General features: G+C 46.5%; 1 protein-coding gene across 1 annotated transcript in view; it reads left to right on the top strand.

Moving 5' to 3' along the window:
- The window catches only part of RGS6 (regulator of G protein signaling 6), a gene marked incomplete at its 3' end in the record, with an annotated part of 570256 nt that overhangs the window by 456733 nt on the left and 92511 nt on the right, over window positions 1-21012 (top strand). The window contains exons 4-6 of the mRNA XM_082844867.1: window positions 12053-12103; window positions 15100-15206; window positions 16487-16538. Coding sequence (XP_082700993.1) covers window positions 12053-12103; window positions 15100-15206; window positions 16487-16538 — 210 coding nt within the window. The remainder of the gene's footprint in view (window positions 1-12052; window positions 12104-15099; window positions 15207-16486; window positions 16539-21012) is intronic.

Below are 21012 nucleotides of genomic sequence, written 5' to 3'. Positions count from 1 at the left end.
TGCGGCAGGGAAGGCGGGCGGTGTGGCTTGGCTGCCACCTGCTCCCCCGTGGGCTGTGCCCCCGTTTCCTACTGATGACTTGTTTTCCGGGTCCCGCTCCCGCCCTCAGCAAGGTCAGGACACACAGGCCTCTGACTGGCTCCTGCCACTCCTGCCACTGCTTCTGTTTTGTGGTCCTCAACGCCCACCCCTTCAGACAACCAAGTCCCAAGGACTCAAGGCCGTTGCTGGGAGTGGGGTCAAGGGGGAGGTGTCCTTGGAGGCAAGATGGCAGCAGGCCCCAGAGAAGCCCAAGGCCGCGCCCTCCCCTGAAGGACGACAGGGAGGGGAAACAGTGGTGATGTCCTGCACATGAGCCCCTCTGGGTTTGGGGCGCCTCGCTGAAGGCAGCTGAGCAGGGATCCGGGATGGTAGCCAGCAGCAGAGGTGTAGGGGATGCAGGCTGACCAAGCAGTGACATCACCTCCCAAGGCCAACTGCAGGAAGGGACCACAGCACTGCTGGCAGTGGCCATGAGGCCCGGGTTGAGGGAGGGATGGGGGGAAAGGCCAGCATCCTGACGCCAGGAAGGCATGAGCTCATTCCCCGGCAACTCTGACGTCATCTCCCTGTAGCTTTTAAGCCTGATTCTTTTTCTGATTCATGCTTGACTCTCAGCCCCTGGTGACTGGCTCAGTGCTTTGCACCTAAGTGACGCCAGAGCGTGCTGTGACTTTTGCCCTTCTAGGACTCTTTTCCCTTTCACAGCGACTTGCTGTTCCAGTCTGCATATAAATGTTAGCTGTCACATGATGCCATTGGTGTGGTTGCTTTGGATGGCTTTGTTCTTGGCCCTACATCCAGTGCTTTCCTCCTCAATCTTCTGTTTCTCACTGATCCTAAGCACCTCCTTCTCTGTGAACCTTCTCCCGACACTGGGTGGGCTGGAATTACATGCTCTTTCTGTGGCCCAAAGCATCCCACAAACACTCCAGTCTAGCCCTTGCAGCCTGCCAGTGCCCTTTTTTGTTTAAGGACAGAGCCGTCTTAATCATCACTGCAGATAAATGAATGAAAGTGGTCCAGTCAGTAGTAATGGCAATAATAATAATGATGATGATAAAGCCAGCACATGCTGGTCATGTGCTCTGCACTGAAGGACACAGGGCTGAACTTTTTACAGGAATTATCCCATGCCCACACTCTCAGACTGTGCTTTTATCATATCTTAGAGAAACTGAAGCTTAGCAAGAGTAAGGCACATCCCCAAGGTCACAGAGCTGGCGGGAGGGGAAACCTGGCTTCAGACACAGGCTGCTTGCCTCGTGGCCACTCCTGTGGGAGATGCCAGGCTAAGGGCTTGGCTGTAGCTGGGATGGAGAAGGAGAGATGTTGGGGTTCCTTGGGGTTCTTCTGACGTTTTGCCTCAGGAACTGGAAATTGAACTGGGGGTAGATCCCCTACTGATAGAGAAGGTCCCAGACCAATTTTTAAAAGGATGGGTTCATTCATCTCAATGAAACAGAGAAGCTTGAGAGATCGAAGCTAGAGCCAGCTCTGAACTGTCTAGTCTAGGCCTGCAGCACAGGCCCAGGGAAGAGCTGGGAGAAAGGCTTGATTCCTACTTGAGGCCCTCTGCTCAGGAGATCAGTCCCAGGCCACATTCCACTCTGGGCTGATAGAGGTGTGCATCACCTATAAGTGGAAAGAAACCAAAATGGCCATTGAGCAGTGTGCCCAGTCGGTACCCAGGACTACGCTAAGTGCCCACCTCCATTTCCTTATTTAAATACTCATAACACAGTCTGAGATAGATTCTGTGATCGACCCATTTTGCAAGTGGGTAAACTGGGGCTCAGGGTGGTTGAGTAACTCGTCCAAGGTGATGAACTAGCAAGTTGCAGAGCCGGGCGGGATTTGAACCCAGGTCTGTTTACAAAAGCCGAGTGTGTTCCATGAAGCCAGAGCTCCAGGGTACCGGAGCTGGCATTAGTGCAACACCAATCAAGTCTTTGTTCAAGCACCTGTGTGTCCCAGACTCCGCTTGAAACCTGGCCTGCTCACACTGCCTGCTATGCACACCTTGCCCGTCCCAAGGTAGTGGCAGGTGTCCAGCACACTCTGCAGACTTAAGCCTTAAAGCACGCTGGGGAAGTGTGTCAGCATTATTCCCTAACAGTGCGGTTAGATGGGTCAGATTCCAGGTAAAGTGACTGCAGCCTGCAGACCTGGGCGTCACAAAGGCTCCCTCTCCTACTCCCCTCAAGAAAGCCTTAACCCCTCAGATGAATTTAAATACAAATGTTCACAAACCACATTTCAGGTTCAAATGTGCACAAATGAGATGGCCATTAGACAACACTGGAAGGCAGTAACGCCCCTGACACCTTCCAGCCCTCCTGGAAAGGCTCAGGACACCTGGCATTCGCTCACTTCTCCCCAGAAGCTGCAAATCTGCTTATTTGGTTTTCATTTCTGCCTTTGGATTGAGCGCGAGGCGGTCATGGGAGCAGCCACCCGCCGGGAGCAGAGGCTACACCCACAGTGGCCGAGACTCGCCATCTCCCTGCGTGAGGCCCATCTGCGTAGCCGTATCCGACCTCCCCTTTAATAAGCTAAATCCCGGGTGTGCTCCTCCCGGCGCTGGACGCTTTTGATTGACAAAACTAATCTCTCCTCCACCCTCACGTCTGCCGCTGCCTGCATCCTCTTGCAAATCATGTACTTGGCTGCTGACAATTAGATAGAAGACTTGGGATTCGGACGCGGGAGGGTTATGAGGTTATGAATCAATCGTGGGAGCCCGAGTGAGATAACAAACCGGGGGAGCCCGTCCCAGACACCTTGCCACAACACTCAGAGCCTCCCAGTTGATTTATGAGTTGGTAATAACCTCGCCCAGTCTCCTGCCCCCTATTATTTTTTATAATGTGCGGGGAAGCGGGAAAGTGCCGTCTGAGCAGGGGAGGGGGGGTGGGGGTGTGGGGGGGGTGCTGGCGGGAGAAAGTACACCAGGGGGTTCCCGTCGGCCGGGCTGGCTGTCTTTCCTGCTGTGTACGCTGTGAGTCGCTGAGGGGCGCAGTTGCCACGTGCCCGCGGAGGCCGGCAAGCCGATGTGCCTGGCCTGGAAGAAGACCCCAGGGAGGTGGGCCCGGCCTGCCCTGCTTTAGGACGGGATAAGGCAGTGATGCTTGGGTATCACTGGGTTCAAAATGATAGTCTTGTGTGTCTGGATTTAATTGTTCCAAACTGTTTGAGTTAGACTGACAGAAAAGCCTCCGGTTTAGAAGGGAGAATCACAGGCTGGATCAAAGCCAGTCGCAGGCAGTTTGAACTCTGCAGCCTGGGAGCCAGTGAGGCCAACAGCAAGGACAGGTGAGAGGAGGAAGGGGCACCAGGTCTTTCTGCCTCGAGAAGAGAGTTGAAGACTTCACCTCTCCTTCTACTCGTTGTCCTCTTTAGGTGCCAGCCAGGGTTGAACGAGGAGGAGGCAGTTCAGATTGCTGCCTAATGGGTTTTGTTTTTTTTTTTTTTTTTGGAAGTATAGTTGATTTACAATATATTGTGTTAATTTCAGGTATACAGCAAAGTGATTCAGATATATATATATATATTCTTTTAAAATTCTTTTCCATTAAAGTTTATTACAAGATATTGAATATAATTCCCTGTACTATGCAGTGAATCCTTGTTGTTTATATATTTGCCTTATATATATATATATATTTTTTTTTTTTTTTTTTTTTTTTTTGCGGTACATGGGCCTCTCACTGTTGTGGCCTCTCCCGTTGCGGAGCACAGGCTCCGGACGCTCACACTCAGCGGCCATGGCTCACGGGCCCAGCCGCTCCGCGGCATGTGGGATCTTCCCGGACCGGGGCACGAACCCGTGTCCCCTGCATCGGCAGGCGGACTCTCAACCACTGCGCCACCAGGAAGCCCTGCCTAATATTTTTTAAGGCATTCATTTGTTGAGACTTCTTTTTACAAGGAGAGGTGTGGTTTTTGAAAGAAAGTGTCAATGGGTGGAAAACCCTGAACCTTTCCTCTAAAGCAGTAGTTGCAAAAGGCCCAACCAAGGTTGGTGCTGGTCTGTGATGACGTTTCCATGGGCCATAAAAAATGGAGAAAAACATTTTAAATGTAATGACTATGTGCATATGAATGGATATGTATTATGTGATGCCCACTTGAATATAACTGTTGATCAATGAGCGTTTATGAAACCCCAGCTTCATGCCAGGTCTTTGCTTGGTGCCAGAGATAAAACAGTATAACAGAGTCCTGCTCTCTCAGAACTACAGTTATGGGTTGAATTGTGTCATCCCCAAAATTTATATGTTGTGGTCCTAACCTCTGATACCTCAGAATGTGACCTTATTTGGATACAAGGTTGTTGCATGTGTAATTAGTGACGATAAACTAGTTTAGCGTGGGCCATGATCCACTATGCCCTTATAAAAAGGAGAAATTAGACACAGAGGCATACATACAGGGATAACGCCACGTGAAGGTGAAGGCAGAGATGGGGGTAATGCTTCTACAAGACAAGGCACACCAAAGACTGTCAGCAAAGCATCAGAAGTGAGGGGAGAGGCTGAGACAACTCCCTCACAGCCCTCAGGGGAACCAGCTCTGCCCACACCTGGATCTTGGTCTTCCTGTCTCCAGAACTGTGAGACAATAAATTTCTGTGGTTTAAGCTGCTCAGTTTGTGGTACTTTGTTAGGCAGTCCCAGGAAACTCATACAGAGAGGGAAGCAGACACTGACCAAACCATCACGCTGTAGATGTCTAGTTCCAAACCCAGATAAGTGCTCCAAGAGAAGGTGCTCACTTCCTGGAAAATGTCCTCCAGAGGAGCAAAGCCGCAAAAGCTGCCAGGCGGGGGTCCCACCCCCTCCACGAGGCCCTGTCAGCCTCCTGAAGTTTGCCTGCTGCAACTGCCTCCTTTGTTTCTCCTTCTGTCCAACAAGTTGTCCATCAGCAGATCCCTTCCTAAAAGCATCAGAAGACATTTGAGATTCTCTAAGGCCTAAAATGAAGAAGCAGGCAAATGACAAGAAGTTCAAGTTGCTGCTGCTTCTCTGAGCCACGCCGATGGCTTGGTAGGACGCTTGGCTCCAATACGAATGTAAAACGCAGACTCTCTCCGTAGCTCATGTGTGTTTTGCTTACTACATTCCAGGAGCTGTGCTGGCATTGCACATACAGCATCTCCTTTAACCCCAGAGCCTAAGCAGCAGGTCCTTTTATTACTGTCCTCATTTTCATATGAGGAAATGAGGGCACAGAGCAGGTAGGTTACCTAATAATAAACAGGCCATTTCAGCAAAACCATGGGCCAGGCTTTTGGAGAGAGTTTTGTATACATGACCTTGTTTTATCCTGGAAGTAGGTGGGATTTCCCCCAGGTGGCCCCTGAAAATGGAGATTGGGGTGGGTGGTAATTAAGGGACCTGCCCAGGATCACACAACTTGGAAATGGCATACCATGAGTTGAGCTCCTATCTGCCTGACTTTATAAACAATGTGCTTTATTGCTTCATATGCTTGGGAAGCAAGTGTATATCTGTTAAATTTGTCACCATTTTCCTTGGAAAAACTCAAGCCCATTGCCAAAGAATACCTCTCAAAAAATGCCACTAGACTTTTTATCACGCTAGTTCTGCCACCTGTATTTCCTTCTATCTACTGCCAGGTATTCGTTGTGTCCGCCCCCCCCCCCAAAACCCAGTTGAACATTTGCTCACAAGCTTTCTCTGCTAGCTAGTTGTGCATTTTTTATTGTTTTTTAACAAAGTCATAAAAGAATGCTCTAAAGTTGTTAAAAACTTCCCTACTTAGGGTGTCCTTCAATTCATCTGCAAAATGGAGATAATAATCTATTTACACCATATAATTATTATAGTAGAATCATTCCAAGGCTGGAATATAGAAAGTGCTCAATAAATTATTAGCTCAATAGCTGACAGTAATAATTATTATTATCACTAAATTAGTGTCTGTACTTCAAGGAAGAAATAGAGTACAGAAGATAACTTTTCCAATTATTCTTCTATGTACTAGGAAAGTTATTCAGAGATAAGGGGGGCAGAATGGTGTAGTGGAAATAATATTTCACATGAGATTGCCTGTATTCCAAGATTGGCTCTATTAGGTACTAGCATGTGACCTGGGGCCTCTCTGGGCCTAATCTTTAAAACAGGTATAAGAGTTATTATATTTTACATAGTTGTTGTCAAGATGCTGTGTGACAACAGGGTTAAGTGTTCAGCTGTGGCCTGGTGCACAGTGGGCACTGGGGAATGTCATCCTTCTTGGCGGGCTTTGGCCTGCACGTGGCACCTGCATGCGTGGTGAGGTGGCACAAAGCTACCCGCTCTACTCACAGGTGCAGCAGAGACCTTGGCAGATACGTGAACATCCAATGGAGGACAGAGTCATAACCTTGCCTAAGGAGTACTGTGAGCTCGCTCACGGCAGGAACTGTCTTTCTTTTTTTTTTTTTTTTTTTGAGGTACGCAGGCCTCTCACCGCCGTGGCCTCCCCCGCCGCGGAGCACAGGCTCCGGACGCACGGCCCAGCGGCCACGGCTCACGGGCCCAGCCGCTCCACGGCACACAGGACCCTCCCAGACCGGGGCACGAACCCGTGTCCCCCGCATCGGCAGGCGGACTCCCAACCACTGCGCCACCAGGGAAGCCCAGGAACTGTCTTATCCTTGGTTGAGCTCCAGAAAAATAGTTTACTCAAGTGGAAGTGTCTTTCTCCAGTGGGGAGGACTGATGAGTAAGTTATCAATTGCTTCAGTTACCAGAACATGATATATAAGCTACGAAGTTGCAGGTAACTTGAAATTTGCAGGTGACTGGAAGCCGTCTTTTGTCAAATTTGCATAATCTAATTTGGGCTCAGATTGATACAAAACTTTGGGGAAAATGAAGGAAGGGTTTCATAGTAGGATCTGCTTGGGTTTTGACTTATTTCAAAAGAAGATCCAGATATCCCTCATTCTTTAGGGGAGCTTAAAACGCCAGAAGCCAAGCCCAGAATAGAACACTTTTATAGTAAGGGTCTCCCCGAAGCCAGAAAGAACTTTCTAAAATCTCGGAAGATCTTACCAGCTTACTCAAATCCAGTTTATACTGATCTAGAGTTAATACAACTTGGGAAGAGGTCACTGAGTCTCACTCTACCCAAGTAAACAAGTAAGCAAACCGCAGGGAGCGGTGCTGGGGGTCACCCTTTGTCCAGGACTGTGGTGAACAGCCCTATTAGAGTCTACAGAAGGCCACTCCGAGGCTCAGAGCCAGCCAGATGGCCCGACGGTGACCAGTTTGAGGCCCATGACCAAGCCGCCTGCTCTGTACTCCTCAGGAGGGAAGACAGCTTTGCGAGTCCTGCCTTCATCCCTCTGCCCTTATCCCCAGAGTGGAGCGAGAGCACAGGGCCTGGGGCAGCAGAAGGCTGTGCTCCATATACCCTCTCTACTTGGGTCTGTAGCCCTGACTCTCCACGTTCGCACCACTTCAGGCTCAGAGGCCAATTCTTCCCTCGCTTCTCCTTAACAAAAAAGGATTTTTCTCAGTGCAAAAGTAATATATGAATGTTCTATGAACTCCAAATAATAAGGAAATGTAAAGAACAGAAATTTCCCATAATTTGACCCTCACCTCTCCCCAAGATAACCTAAATTTAACAGTTTGAATATACTTCCAGGGCTTCCCTGGTGGCACAGTGGTTAAGAATCCGCCTGCCCATGCAAGGGACATGGGCTCGAGCCCTGGTCCGGGAAGATCCCACATGCTGCGGAGCAACTAAGCCCAGGCGCCACAATTACTGACCCTGTGCTCTAGGACCCATGAGCCACAATTACTGAAGCCCGCGCACCTAGAGCCCGTGCTCCGCAACAAGAGAAGCTACCGTAATGAGAAGCCCGCAGACTGCAACGAAGAATAGCCCCCGTTCACCACAACTAGAGAAAGCCCACACACAGCAACAAAGACCCAATGTAGCCAGAAATAAATAAATAAAACAAATAAATAAATAAACATACTTCCGGAACTTTTCTCCTCCACATTTATATATCTCTATACATATGTAAGTAATAGAATACAAATATAAATATATATTTTCTATTGTAAAAATGTCATTTTACGATATACACTGTTCTCAATATGCTTTTTCATTTAATGTGGTAGGTGTTCAATAAATATTTGTTGTATGGATGAGCCATAATTTATGTACTGAATCCCCAAGTTGTGTCCAAAGGCCCTGCCAATAAACATAATTATATACATATGTAAGACGTCATTGAAATACGGGCTTACAACACATACAGAAACATAAAGCATACCTGCATATAATAAATATATACTGAACTATATTAACCATCCATGCAGGTTGTGAAGAAGTGTTTCAGGTGCCCTCTGGTGTATTTCATGGATATTCCTAGTATAAATGTTGATAAATTAGCCTCACAAAGAAAACTTTCAGCCAAATGTTTTGGGATCTTTGGGAATAAAGAGCAGCTATCGTGCACTTGTTCTTAATGTTTTTATACTGGTTTTAAGTCCTTGGCAGGCAGGGCAGCTTGGCAAAGATAAGAACCAGAATCCAATAGTAGTAACAAAAGGCAGCAATCAGTTTTAGATAGAACAGAAAAAAAAAGTCTGCTGCAAATTCTTATTAGAATAAGAAGGAAAGAATGATTGGGAGAAGGAGGAAAGAAGGAAGAAAGGAAAGAGAAAAGAGAAGAATAAAAATGTTTTCTCCTGGGCTTCCCTGGTGGCGCAGTGGTTGAGAGTCTGCCTGCCGATGCAGGGAACACGGGTTCGGGCCCCGGTCCGGGAAGATCCCACATGCCGCGGAGCGGCTGGGCCCATGAGCCATGGCCGCTGAGCCTGCGCGTCCAGAGCCTGTGCTCCACAGCGGGAGAGGCCACAACAGTGAGAGGCCCGCGTGCCACAAAAAAAAAAAAAAAAGTTTTCTCCTGATGGTTATTTGGACTATTCTTGCCTGGTTCTACAGTGTAATAATTGTAGGTCTTATAAAGGACATAATATTATGACAGATTTCCCTTCCTTACTTGTTCCTGAGGCTGAACCTGCAACGGTTTACTGCCTGCTCACAAGGCTGAGGCTGGCCCTTCCTGGATTAGTCCAATGAAGCCTAAAATACCCCACGCCCACGAGAATGAGACTGTCCACAGCCCCAGACATCGTTGTGTGTGCTCAGGTCCCCCAAGCAGTGCCCATGCGTGTCAGGGATGGCGGTGGCGTGGGTGCTGCTACAGACTGAAGACAGTGGCCTGGACAGCCAAGGGCAGCAGCCCAGCCCCACTAGGGCCTGAGGACGGTTACACGCGCCCCCAGACGAGACAGTGACTGTCATGGTGGCTACACCAGCGACAGGAAACCCAGGTCTGTGGTTCCCGCAGTGCTAGGGGAGAAGGCCAGGAGCTTTTGTGACTTTCACTTCTTTACCAAAAAAATGCTTACATGTGATCCTTCAGCTCTGTGAATGCAAACTGGAGCCTGGGGGACTGGGAAGAACAATTAGGCCGGACATGAGTGCAGAAAGCCAAAGGGGGTAGAAACCCAGACAATGGTACCGAAGGCTGGGGTGAGGTGGAGGGGGGAGCGGATATGATAGCAAGGAAGGAGTTTCAATGTGAATGAATACTAATTAGTGACATGGATATTAATGATGACAGTAATTAACAGGGGAAAGGAAGGGCTGTCATTGTCCCAGGGTGACTAATCAATCTTGGCAGGTGATAAATAATGGTGCAGCAAGCTCAGCAGAAAGATAATCCTCTTGCCCGGGGGAGAGCTGTTGCTGATGCTGGAAACCTCTCCGTTTCTAGGCAACCCACAAAAAAAAGGACTGTTTTTCTTTTGAGGGAAAAACAGGTTAGAGTTTCTCCCCCCAACCCCCAACTTGGGATTACAGTTTGTATTTGATTTCTGCTTTGTTCTTCATTTCCTAGGACAAATGTTGAACTTGTATAATTTGGAGGAAGTGGACACACACACACACACACACACACACACACACACGGAAACATACTCTCCTTTTCTCTCTAAGAATGTGAATGAAAAGGAGTGTTTTTGATCCAAAGTTTAGTTCATAGATGCCATCTGGGAGAAGGAGTGGGGAAATGCTTAGAAGTCTTGCTTTTGACGTTGAAATGCAGGGAACTTGCAGGGCCATGTCAGTGGAGGCTAGTCCTGGGATTGGGGGACAGCACAGAAAGGGCAGGACAGTCTACTGTGCAGGGTTCATTCACCTTCCAGAGAGCCAGAGAGAAACAAAATGTCTAGGTACTCAGGCCTGTACTGGTCTCACTTCTGAACCCCAGTCAAATTTCTGAGCAATTTTAATCCTGGAAAAAGGGCAATACTCGTTCAACCCCTCTGCTGGGGTTTCCAGTGTTTTCGCTGGGAGTCCATCCCAGGAGAGCTTCTGGCACTCCCTCTCCCTCACGCCATGCCTCAGACCCATGACAAGACTCGGATATCTAGAAATGCTGCCCTTTTCAGGCTGTTTTCCATCCAACGTTTCATCCCGAGGTGACAAAGCCACCTTCGAAGATCTGAACTGGTTTAAAGTGAGATTTTGGGGTGACAAAGGTAGATTGCACAGAAGTTCAGAACCTCCCAGAAAATTGGACTCCTCTACCCACACATGAACTGCACTGGCCTAAGAACACTGGTTCTAGGTGCCACATTTAAAGGGAGGCAAACAAAAGCAGATATATTCTGAGAATTGTGAACAAAATGAGGAGGGGCCCCAGATCATGCCATCAGAAGAAACAGCTGAGGAATCCAGGCATGTTTCACCTGGAGGGGAGGAAACTCAAGGAGAACATTGATAATACGTTGGACGGACTGTCCAAATAGTTGAAGGATTGTCTCACAGAGTGAGAGGTCTGAGTTCGTTTTTCTGTCATCAGAGGGCAAAACTAAGACCAAAGAGAGGAATTCAGAGAAGGGCAAATTTCTGTTGAGAGAAATCGAAGATGATTTAACTGGGACAGGTTGGCCAGCAGGAAATTTGTGAGTTTCCAGGCACTAGGGTTTTTCCAAATGGAAATTACAGCACCTCTTGTCCAGGGTGTTGTGGATGGGGCTTGTGTATGGCTAGGGTTGGAGTAGATAAGCTTTAAAAGTCCCTTCTGATTCTTAAGATTTTATGTTAGTTAAGGCATTACTAGATGCCAAAACAGATAACCCTCAAATATCCGGGGCTCAACATGACCAAGTTTATTTTTCAATCAGGTCACCCAAATGGGCCTCAATCTTCATGTCTGTTCAGGATCCCAGGCTCCTTCCACACATGGCTCTGCCCTCCCCATGGCCCCTGGAGTTCTCTCCATTCGGCCAGCAGATGGAGATGAATGGTGTGGAGTGTGGAGGGTCACACAGGAGTTTTATGGTCTGAGTCTGGAAATTGCTTATGGCATTTCTACCCACATTCCATTGTCAGAACTCAGTGCATACCCAGCTGCAGGAGAGTCTAGAAATGTAATCTAGCTGTGGCCCAGGGGATAGAGGAGAGAGGTTTTGGTGAACACATAGAAGTTTCTCCCACAGACACAGGGGCTTATTCATTCCGGATGAGCCCAGGCCAGAGGAAATTAGAGATTTTTTTCAGGAACCTGTGAGGTCATCTGTGTTGGGCAGGCCTCGTCAGTTGAGGATAGTGAGATAAAAGGAGTCTCCTCCCTCAGGAAATGGTCTGGGGCCAGGCGTGATAAGACTTCCTCTAGCCTGTCATCAAATTATGTATTCTCAGGAAGGCCCCTCCAGAAGCGCCCTAGGGAAATGTGGATACAAGACCATCCTGAGTCATCAGAAGTGGACTTTGGGGGGGAAATAATGGGACTGTGACTACAGAACCATACTAATGGATGGAATGGGTTGGTTAGGATGGAAAAGTGTCAATATTACCTAGCTCTCCAGGTGTGTGCTAATTGGAATTAGGAGTCTCTTGGGTAACCATGTTTCTTCTGGCACAGAGTTAAACATCCATGAGGTCTTCAGTTGACATTGCTTTATCCTTGCAGGTACTGACATTGTGCAGTGGCTTATGAAGAACCTCTCCATTGAGGACCCAGGTACCTGACCCTTGACCCTGACTTTACCCCCATGATATTAGTGACCAACCCATAACCAAATTCCAAACCAGATTCTCCTATCCTCCTGAGAACTGGGCTTATACACGTGAATTCCAAGATGTAGAATCCCTCTATTTACAAATAGAATTAATTTATTTTCTCCACTGAATTCCTATCTTTAAATTTAAATCACCCTTGGAGGAAATGAGCAACTATTTAGAATGCCAGAGAGCCCAATACAATAACATGGGAAATGAGATGGACTCTGGTTAGCCACAGCAATTAAAGATAAGTCGTAGCACAGTTGTCACGGAACAGCCTTCTAGAGCCAGCTCTTAAAATTAGATTGCCTGATCCACAATTAAGAGGTTTAATTATTCGCTAAGACTCCTTCTCTTCTCTGCTTCTGCAAGAAGTGAAGGAATGATTTTTTTTTCAGCTTTAATTGTGCGATGCAATTACCTCACCAGGAAAGCAACAGCAAACCCTGGCCAGTAAAACGGTTTCCAAATCTGTCCTCCCACCAGCAAATAAGCAGTAAAATTTATTTTCATAGCAGAATTAGAAAATGCAGGGTTCCAGAGTAAAATGAAAATTCTAGATGAGAAAACTTTTCTGAATTTATTATATACTCCCCATCTTAACTAAGTATTCTTGCTGCCTGAAGGTCATATTTACAGACATCCACTAATGTATTCCGATGTTCTTGGGGATTAGACCTATTTGCCTCAAATTGAATGCCCTTCAATTGCTATGCTTTTTAAAGATTTTTTTCAAGTGCCCATTCTAGGTGTCTGACCTTCAGCTGTGATTCCTTGCCGGGGTCAGTATGTCAGCTCGGTCATTCCTATATTTTAATCTGATGCTCCTAATAGACTATTGACTATGAAACAATACAACTTACATAGAGTTCAATTAAACATAGGCGCCAGAAATCTGAGTGCCAGAAAAGCAGGTCATGAACGGAACACTAGCCTTTTTCCCCATCATGATTAATGGCCACTTTCATGAGTAGTGGAAATTCTTAACTCTAGTCAAGTTCTTAATCCTCAGGGGGAAACTATGAATGCTAATCCTTTTAAGGAAAAAAAAAAACAAATCAACTACCCTACGTGTTTGCCTTACACAGCCTGGACTTCTGATGGTCCACTTGTGAAAACTGGACTGAATAAGTCTCTACCAGTTCATTTACATGTATGTAGAGTCACCCTTCTTCGTGGTGGTCTCTTCTCTTCCAAGAGCACTGTTTTCTTTGCCCTTCTAAAACAGTCATCCTATTTCTGACAAGTATTTTATCGTTATGATCAGTGGTGATAGTAGCAGCAGTAATGGTACATTCAGAGAACCCTGAACCCCCTAGTGGTAGAACAGGCTTCAGGAATCCACTGGTGCTGGTACGAGAAGCTTCTGTGAAAGGTCCCGAATGATAAGAGTCTTATCTATGATGGTCTATTATACTTTGATGCCCTTGGGAGGACATGAAGGTGTTGGGACCTGTCTGGGCTTCTGAGAAGTAGATGAGCAGGAGAAGTTAAGAACAATTCACCAGCAGAAATGAGGCAAACAAAAGCCCTGGGAAGGTGGGTATCCAACATCTCTTCTTCCTTCCCATCTGCCACATCTCCAAGCGAAAGCCTTTTGAAGAATGAAGTGAGACTTCTAGCTCCTAGATTGGTGACATGAAAGTCCCCTTCTTACTGGATTGTACTCTTCCTTCCCTGGAGAAGGAGCAGTTGCAGGTGATGAAACTTCCCTTTTCTGCTGGACCCATGGTTCTTGAAGCATATAGACTTCAAAAGCCAGCTGGTCACCACTAAGCAAGTAAAATACAATTCCATTCATTCTGATTCTCCCAGTTACAAGTGTACACTCCTTCCAGAGGAGAAGAGCAGGTTCTAACTATGCAAAATGGCTGGATTATATACAACCTCTTGAAAGTTGTAGCATTGTCACGGAACAGCCTTCTGGAGCCGGCTCTTAAAATTACATTGCCTGATCCACAACTGAGGTTTAATTATTTGCTAAGACTCTTGAAGAGTTTGCAAATAAAACCAATACAAGTCACTTTGAAAAATTCAGAGCTTATGAAATTAATAATTCCTAGAGACTCCCTGAGTGTGTCAAATAATTTCTACAGCCAAAAATTAGTTTTTATCAGTTAGAGTACTTTTATATTTGTGCAAGATTATCATGTATGATAGAACCATTTAGATTTCTTTTTTCTTAGCTCTGCTCAGAGTAAATAGAAATTTGTAACCATTTATGTGAATCTATTTATGGCTGGTGCTAAAGTAACAAAACAACAGGTTGATTGTGGCAAAAATATAAGTATTTCTATTAGGTTGGCCTCCCTGGGCTACTGCCCACCGCACTGCCTGCCCATCCTCCAATTCTCTAAGATACTGAGCTTTCCCTCTACGTCCGTAAAAGAAGGGTAACACACTCCTCATCGCTGGCGGGACTGTCATGTCCGGAAATGCAGTGTGAGTCTGAAGACTCTATGGGCTGCGTGCTCATTGCTGGTGGTGACTTTAAAAAAAAAGAAAGGATGAAACTAAAAATATGAATCAGGGCTGCCAGCACTTACTGAGCACTTACCCTGCACCAGACTGCTAAGCACTTTATGTGAAGCATCTCATTTAATTAAATACAGGCTTATCCACACCAAAGCCCATGGTCTTAACTGGGAAGGTGGACTTTCTTCTGGAAGCTTTAGGGGCATTAACAATGTCAGAGCTAGGACCCAGGGGATCCAGACGCATGTGGCCCTCCCCAACCATTGACATCTCCCCCCCCCGCCCCCCCCCCCCCCGGCCCAGTGCAGCCCTATCGGAAGCTATCAATCAGCCAATCATGCAGTGATCTGGGGGTGATGATAGTTGACTTCCGGTTGCCTTTCTGCTCCCCCCACCCCGCCCCACTTACATTTCAGCTAAGTAGCCTTGCATTCTGACAGCTTCCTAATTACGTCTCTGTCTTCTGCCCTGTCCCTGAAGTTGAAGCAATACACTTGGGAAGCCTCGTGGCTGCCCAGGGCTACGTCTTCCCAATCTCGGACCACGTTCTCACCATGAAGGACGATGGCACCTTTTATCGTTTCCAGGTAGGGATGCAGCTTGTCCTCCTGAAGAAACTTTTCTCCTCATCATCATCTGATCTCAGATTAGAACTACCTAAAAAACTGACAGTATTTAAGGGAGCAACCCTTACCTCCCACCAGCACTGGGACAACCAAGCGAACTTTTGTCTGGGCCATTTGTTGCCCTACCCGCATAGTAGTAAAAATCCCTCATGGAGAACCTACTATTCACTGTGTGCTTTACACATTATCTCATTTATTCTGAAGAACAAACTTTGGGGGGATTAGTGTCTCCCATTTTACAGTTGGTAAAAGTGAGGTACTTGGAGAATTAACAGGGCATTGAGTAAATCCAGGGGACAGCCTTGATTTGAACCTAGGTCAGCCTGGTAGCAGAGTCCTTGATGTTTCTACTATATCATGCTGCCTTCATGGTGTGAAGTTTCCATTCACTACCTATTAACACTTCCCAGCCATTCCCACTCCTCAGATCCTGTCCCACAGTGAATTGGAGCAGAGGATAAGGGGTTGTGTCAAGATCTAACTTAAGGGTTTAGGAGTGGAGTTCTTCAGACAGGGTCAAGGGATGTCTAAGTCTGCTCAGCTGCCATAACAAAATACCACAGACTGGGTGGCTTAAACAGCAGAAATGTATTTCTCACAGTTCTGGCGGCTGGAAGTCTAAGATTTTCAAGTAGGGTTCATTTTGTGAGGAGAGCTTTCATCCTGGCTTTCAGATGGTTGATTCTTACTGTGTCCTCACAGGGTGGAGAGAGAGAGAGAGAGTTTGTTAGCTCTCTGGTGTTTCCTCTTATAGGGACACTAATCCTATCTGATCAGGGCCCCACCCTTATGATCTCATTTAACCTTAATTACTTCCTTACTTCACATACAGTCACACTGGGGGTTAAGGCTTCATCATAGAAATTTAGGAGGACACCATTCAGTCCTTGGCAAAGGGAGAAAGGAACTTGGGGCTTGTGCCCCAGCAAACAGTGCTTGTCTGACTTCTGTATTAGACTTCTATTACCTCGGGATAAGAAGTTTTTGCCCTGTAAACTGTTTCTCGTTTTTGCATTTATTTGGCTTACCTCAGGTTTCATTTCTCAACACCTAGATTAAAATGTTGACTGGCCTCCGCTGCATTAAGAACAGGAGAGAGTTAGGGTGTGGTGTCAGCACGTGGACAGAGCCTGTCGTAGGGAGGGGTCCTCACTGGGTGCAGGGAAGGGCTGCCCCTGGGCCCCAGGCAGGGGAGGGCAAGTGCTAGCGTTCTGAGTCCTGACACCTGTGCTCTTTTGCAGGCCCCATACTTCTGGCCTTCGAACTGCTGGGAGCCTGAAAACACTGACTACGGTAAGCACTGAAGCCACGGCCCACACTTAGTGTTACTCCTGGGAATGCAGAAGGCAAATCCTTGCTGTCTGGGCAACCATGGTGCGTGAGGAGGAGGGTCTCTGCCCTGCTTAACCCTTTCTCATATTGTTGACATGTACTAAGGTTCCTGTTCCACATAATGATGAAAGACAGTGCACACTGAAAGGTGCAGGCATTGGAAGGGAATAGGGGAAGGGAAGAAAAGTTCTATCAAGTGTGGCTAATGCTCATTCTGTGGGGCCGTGGAGAACTGTGCTGGTGGCTATTGACCACTCCTTCCTGGGACAGGGTTTCAGGGAGGGCTGGATCAAGGTGCCACCTCCCCCTGTCCATTTCCTTTCTCACAGACTTGTTAAGACTTTTTAATAATTCATTGGTGTTTTTGATAGTCGGACATTAGAGGGAAAGTGTAACAGACCGTGGAAGGGGTATACAAAAGTTACCCTACTAAGAAAACAGAGTGGGTGAAGCTGGGAGCTGGGTAAGCAGGGAATTACCTCTGTCCAGGCAGGAATCTATTAGTCTCTTGCCATATTCTCTCCGTGAAGACTGTTTAACACATCTACGTGCCAGTCTTCTAAAGTTACATTATCCCAATACTTCAGATAAAGCTGAGGTCCAGAGAGGCCCCGTCCTCATACCTCTCACCCTGTATGCTACTCGTCTGGATGCCTGGTCAATTGTAAGCTCCAAGAGGGCAGGCTGGTCCACCTCATTCATTCTCTTATCATCCAGTGCCCAGTGCATGCCTGAGGCATAGTTGGCACTCGGTAAATATTTGCTGAGCGTTCTGGTTCTTTATTAAAGGTGATTAACAGACACTCAGTAGACATAGCAGAATTTGAACTCAGATGCTCGTTTCCTTCTGTCCCTCTGCACAGTGCCCTCATCACCGACTCAGCTGCTGGGGCAGCCCACAGCAGCTCTCCTTGGGACTGGTGCGCGTGATGAGACCTGCACCTTCTCCGTGGGTTCTTTGCAGGATGCTTTTCACAGGAAGGCAGAGCCAGCTGCAGCTGGGTGGTATTCTGGGGAGCCTGTCCCTGAGACCCTGTGATAAGCTATACCCTCCGGATTATACTTCTGAGGGATGGGAAACCGGCAATTGGGAACAGTCCTGAGGATAGAATCCTGGCAAGTCATTGCCCTACAAGGCTACAGTTTTTCTGTTTTCAAGTCTGGAGCACAGCCCTGATGCAGAGGACAGGTCCCTGTGACTGTCTCATCAGCTGTGTGCAGGCACCAGTGCGGGTCCCTCTGGAATTGTGCTGTGCCCTAAATGATGTGATAAGTGGGTCCAGCCATGTTTCTGGCTCAGAACGGGAGCAGCACTTGGCTGCTCATAAAATAAGTGCTTCTGGGGCTGAAATACTGCTCACAAAAGCCCAACTTGGAATTTGAATAATTGTAGCTCAGTTCCATGCAGCAGCCGTGTGCCCTTGTGAATGTGAAAACCAGTATTTTTTCAGGCAATGGAGAGCGTGGGAGGATAGTGGGACCAGAAAACTGAGGCCAAGTAAGATTCAAATATTTACTTGAATATAAACCCACAACCATCAGCCGTCTTACCCTGCATACAGCAGGGCACAATTTCCCTTTCTCTACAGATTTTTGTAATTTTAGTCGTGCAGCAGGAACAGGGATGAAAATAACAATTAACGTCAGGCTCTCCCTAAAGCAAAATTATTTTGAATTCCTGTACCTCCATTTTGGCAAATCGGATGGAGAACTTAGAGTGCAGGATGCAAATTACTCATCACCATTTCCAGTTTAGCCAGAAAATCAGAATTTACCAAGAGAGATGTCAGCACAATGGGCCCATTGTTGACTGGCTCCACTAGCTGTGTGATCTTGGCAAGTTACTTAACCTCTCTGTGCCTTGGAAATCTCATATTAAAACCAGGATAATAATGGTACTTGTCTCTCAGTGTTGTTTTGTTAATTAGAAATGGGTATAAGTTTAGGTGTATGGCATGTAGTAAGGAGGCAATAAAAACCATGGTGGTGGTTGGTATTATTACCTCCAGCGTGATGTTCTATCTTACTTGTTCTGTGGTGGCCTTCTTGCCAGAAAGGATGTGACACCAGAGCTAAGAGTTCAGAATAGGTATGGCTTGGATTGATGAAGAACCAGGAAACTTTCACTCATTCAGCAAACATGTACTGGCCACCCACTCTGTGTCAGTTGCTCTGTCACAGATTTGAGTGAGTTATAGGCTTACCCTCCAAGCATCCCGGGCTGGGAGAGGCAGCGTGATGGGGGCAAGAAGAGGATGGTGAGGAGTCTGATCTGAGTACTCAGAGATCTTATGTTGATGAAGAGTGATTACGAAGGTTGAATAATTTGGAATGGGCAAGTTTATTAAAAGGTCTTCGTAGTCAAGGAGAGACGTTTACAGTAGGTTCAGCAGCTTTAGAGAGCCATTGTGGGTCCCCAGCAATGGGGAATAACCTGCAAAATTCCCTCATCTATGAAATGAGGCTAATAACAGAACTCACTTCATAGGTTATTACGAGGATAAATAAGTGGACGTTTGGAAAGTCCCTAGAACACTGCCTGACGTCCATACATGTGGTAGCTGCTCTGCTATTGTGGTGACTTCCCCAGACCTAAAATACTACTTGGCACATAAGAGGCACTCAGATTTTTAAATGGGTGAATGAATGAATCAATGAATGAGTAAATGGGGCAGTGAATGTCATAGTGGAGACATTCCTCTGAACTAGACCTCAATTCTCGTTCCACCTCTACCACTAACTAGTCCACGGGTAAATCACTTCACTTCTCTGAGCCTTTAATTTTTCCATCTGTTAATGAGGTGTCTGTACTTGATGGTCGCCGAGGTTACTTCCAATGCTAAGAATCCATTGTTCTAAGGAGTAGTTAGAGGGTATGAGGACAACGAAGAAATAAGTGATTTATATGTTCCCTAGTTTAGGAGATTGAGGTTAATTATGATGTCACTAGTAAAGACAGAAAGCTTGGAAAGGGAGTGAGTTTTTTAAGGTCATTGACATAGGATAGGTTCAATACTTTGTAAATGTTTAATTGCACCTGTAGCACATGAATCTATTGACTTTCTAGAGTTTTTAATTGTGTTCCGTTTCTGTCGTGGTAGGATGCTGGTGAGATTGAGATGGCAATGAGATGCCAGCATGAGGGCAAGAAGACAAAGATTTTTCAGTGAGAAATTACACATCCAAGAAAAACCAACATCTGAGCTTAGAGCAAGTCCCCTGGATGCCCTGTTTGAGGACTTGGCTTTGCTGCCAGTGGTCACTTGATTAGTTAGGTGTCAGAGGGAGCGCTGTTGAGGCACTAAGGAAGTGCAGACAGACAAGCCCCAGGGAAGGTCTGTGCCAAGAGAAACGTTCCCTCAATAGCTACTTGCTACCTTCCCGGTTATGGTGAACCAACTGCCCAACGTGTGACATTAGCTGTACAAGAAGGGGGCCACCAGCATTTGATCACGTAGCTCGTGGTCATCAGTAGAGGTACCGGCTTTGCCTTCCACGCACGGTACTTTACTTCTCAACTTAGCTGGCCCATTTTGACCCAGATGAGTTGGAAATTTCTTGGGATGATTCTGCTTAAATAAAAACCAAATCTGGGTTACACTTTCCTGAGTTTCACATTTGGCCAATACAAAATACTGTCTGAGGCAATGTCGTCAAAGCAGCTGCCACCCACACTGACCTCCACCTCTCCTGGGTCATTGGGACCAGGTCTGCTGGGGCTGGTGACATGCCAGGCTTTCTGCTGCAGGTTGCCCTGATTCCACAGGCTGCCTAGTTGGTGACAAAGGAGGTACCTCGTAATAGAGAAGATACCCCTTTATCTGACACAATGCAGAGCTGTAGCTGTTTGGTTCATTGGAAAAGTTGGTGAGTTGGTATGAAAAAGTGATACATACATACTTTAATGACCTCAAATTAATGTAAAATGTACAAAGAAACATTCATTCAACAGCCTTTTGAGGTAGAATGAAAGATTCTCTTTGATTATCGTTGCCCATAATTTGAGTTTCTTTCTTAAATAAGCCACACTTAAACCACCCAGTTTTGACATCTTTAAAGTGCATCAAGAATTTTGAAAATATTTTTAAAGCAACTGTATGTTGGCCCCGCTCAGATTTCTACTATTTTTTCACGTTTTTTTCAGTTCTCTCACTTATACCAAATTCATCAGCAATTGTCTTAGCTGACTCTCCTTTCTCAGGTTATTCAAAAGCCATTCAACTGGATCGTCATAGAAACAACAACGCTCTCTCTTTTCACATTAATTTCACCAGTGCGTGTAATACTAAGTGAATGTACATTATTAAAATAACAAGTATGCCTAACATAAGCAGGTTTGAGAACAAACACAATTGACTCTCACCCACAGACTCGACTGTGTGAGCAGAGGTGTGGGCATACAGAGTAGGCTGCTACCAGAAGGCTCCAGCATATC

The sequence above is a fragment of the Leucopleurus acutus genome (assembly GCF_964270905.1).
Source record: "Leucopleurus acutus genome assembly, chromosome: 1".
Classification (NCBI taxonomy): domain Eukaryota; kingdom Metazoa; phylum Chordata; class Mammalia; order Artiodactyla; family Delphinidae; genus Leucopleurus; species Leucopleurus acutus.
This window is presented reverse-complemented; position numbering and strand designations above follow the sequence as displayed.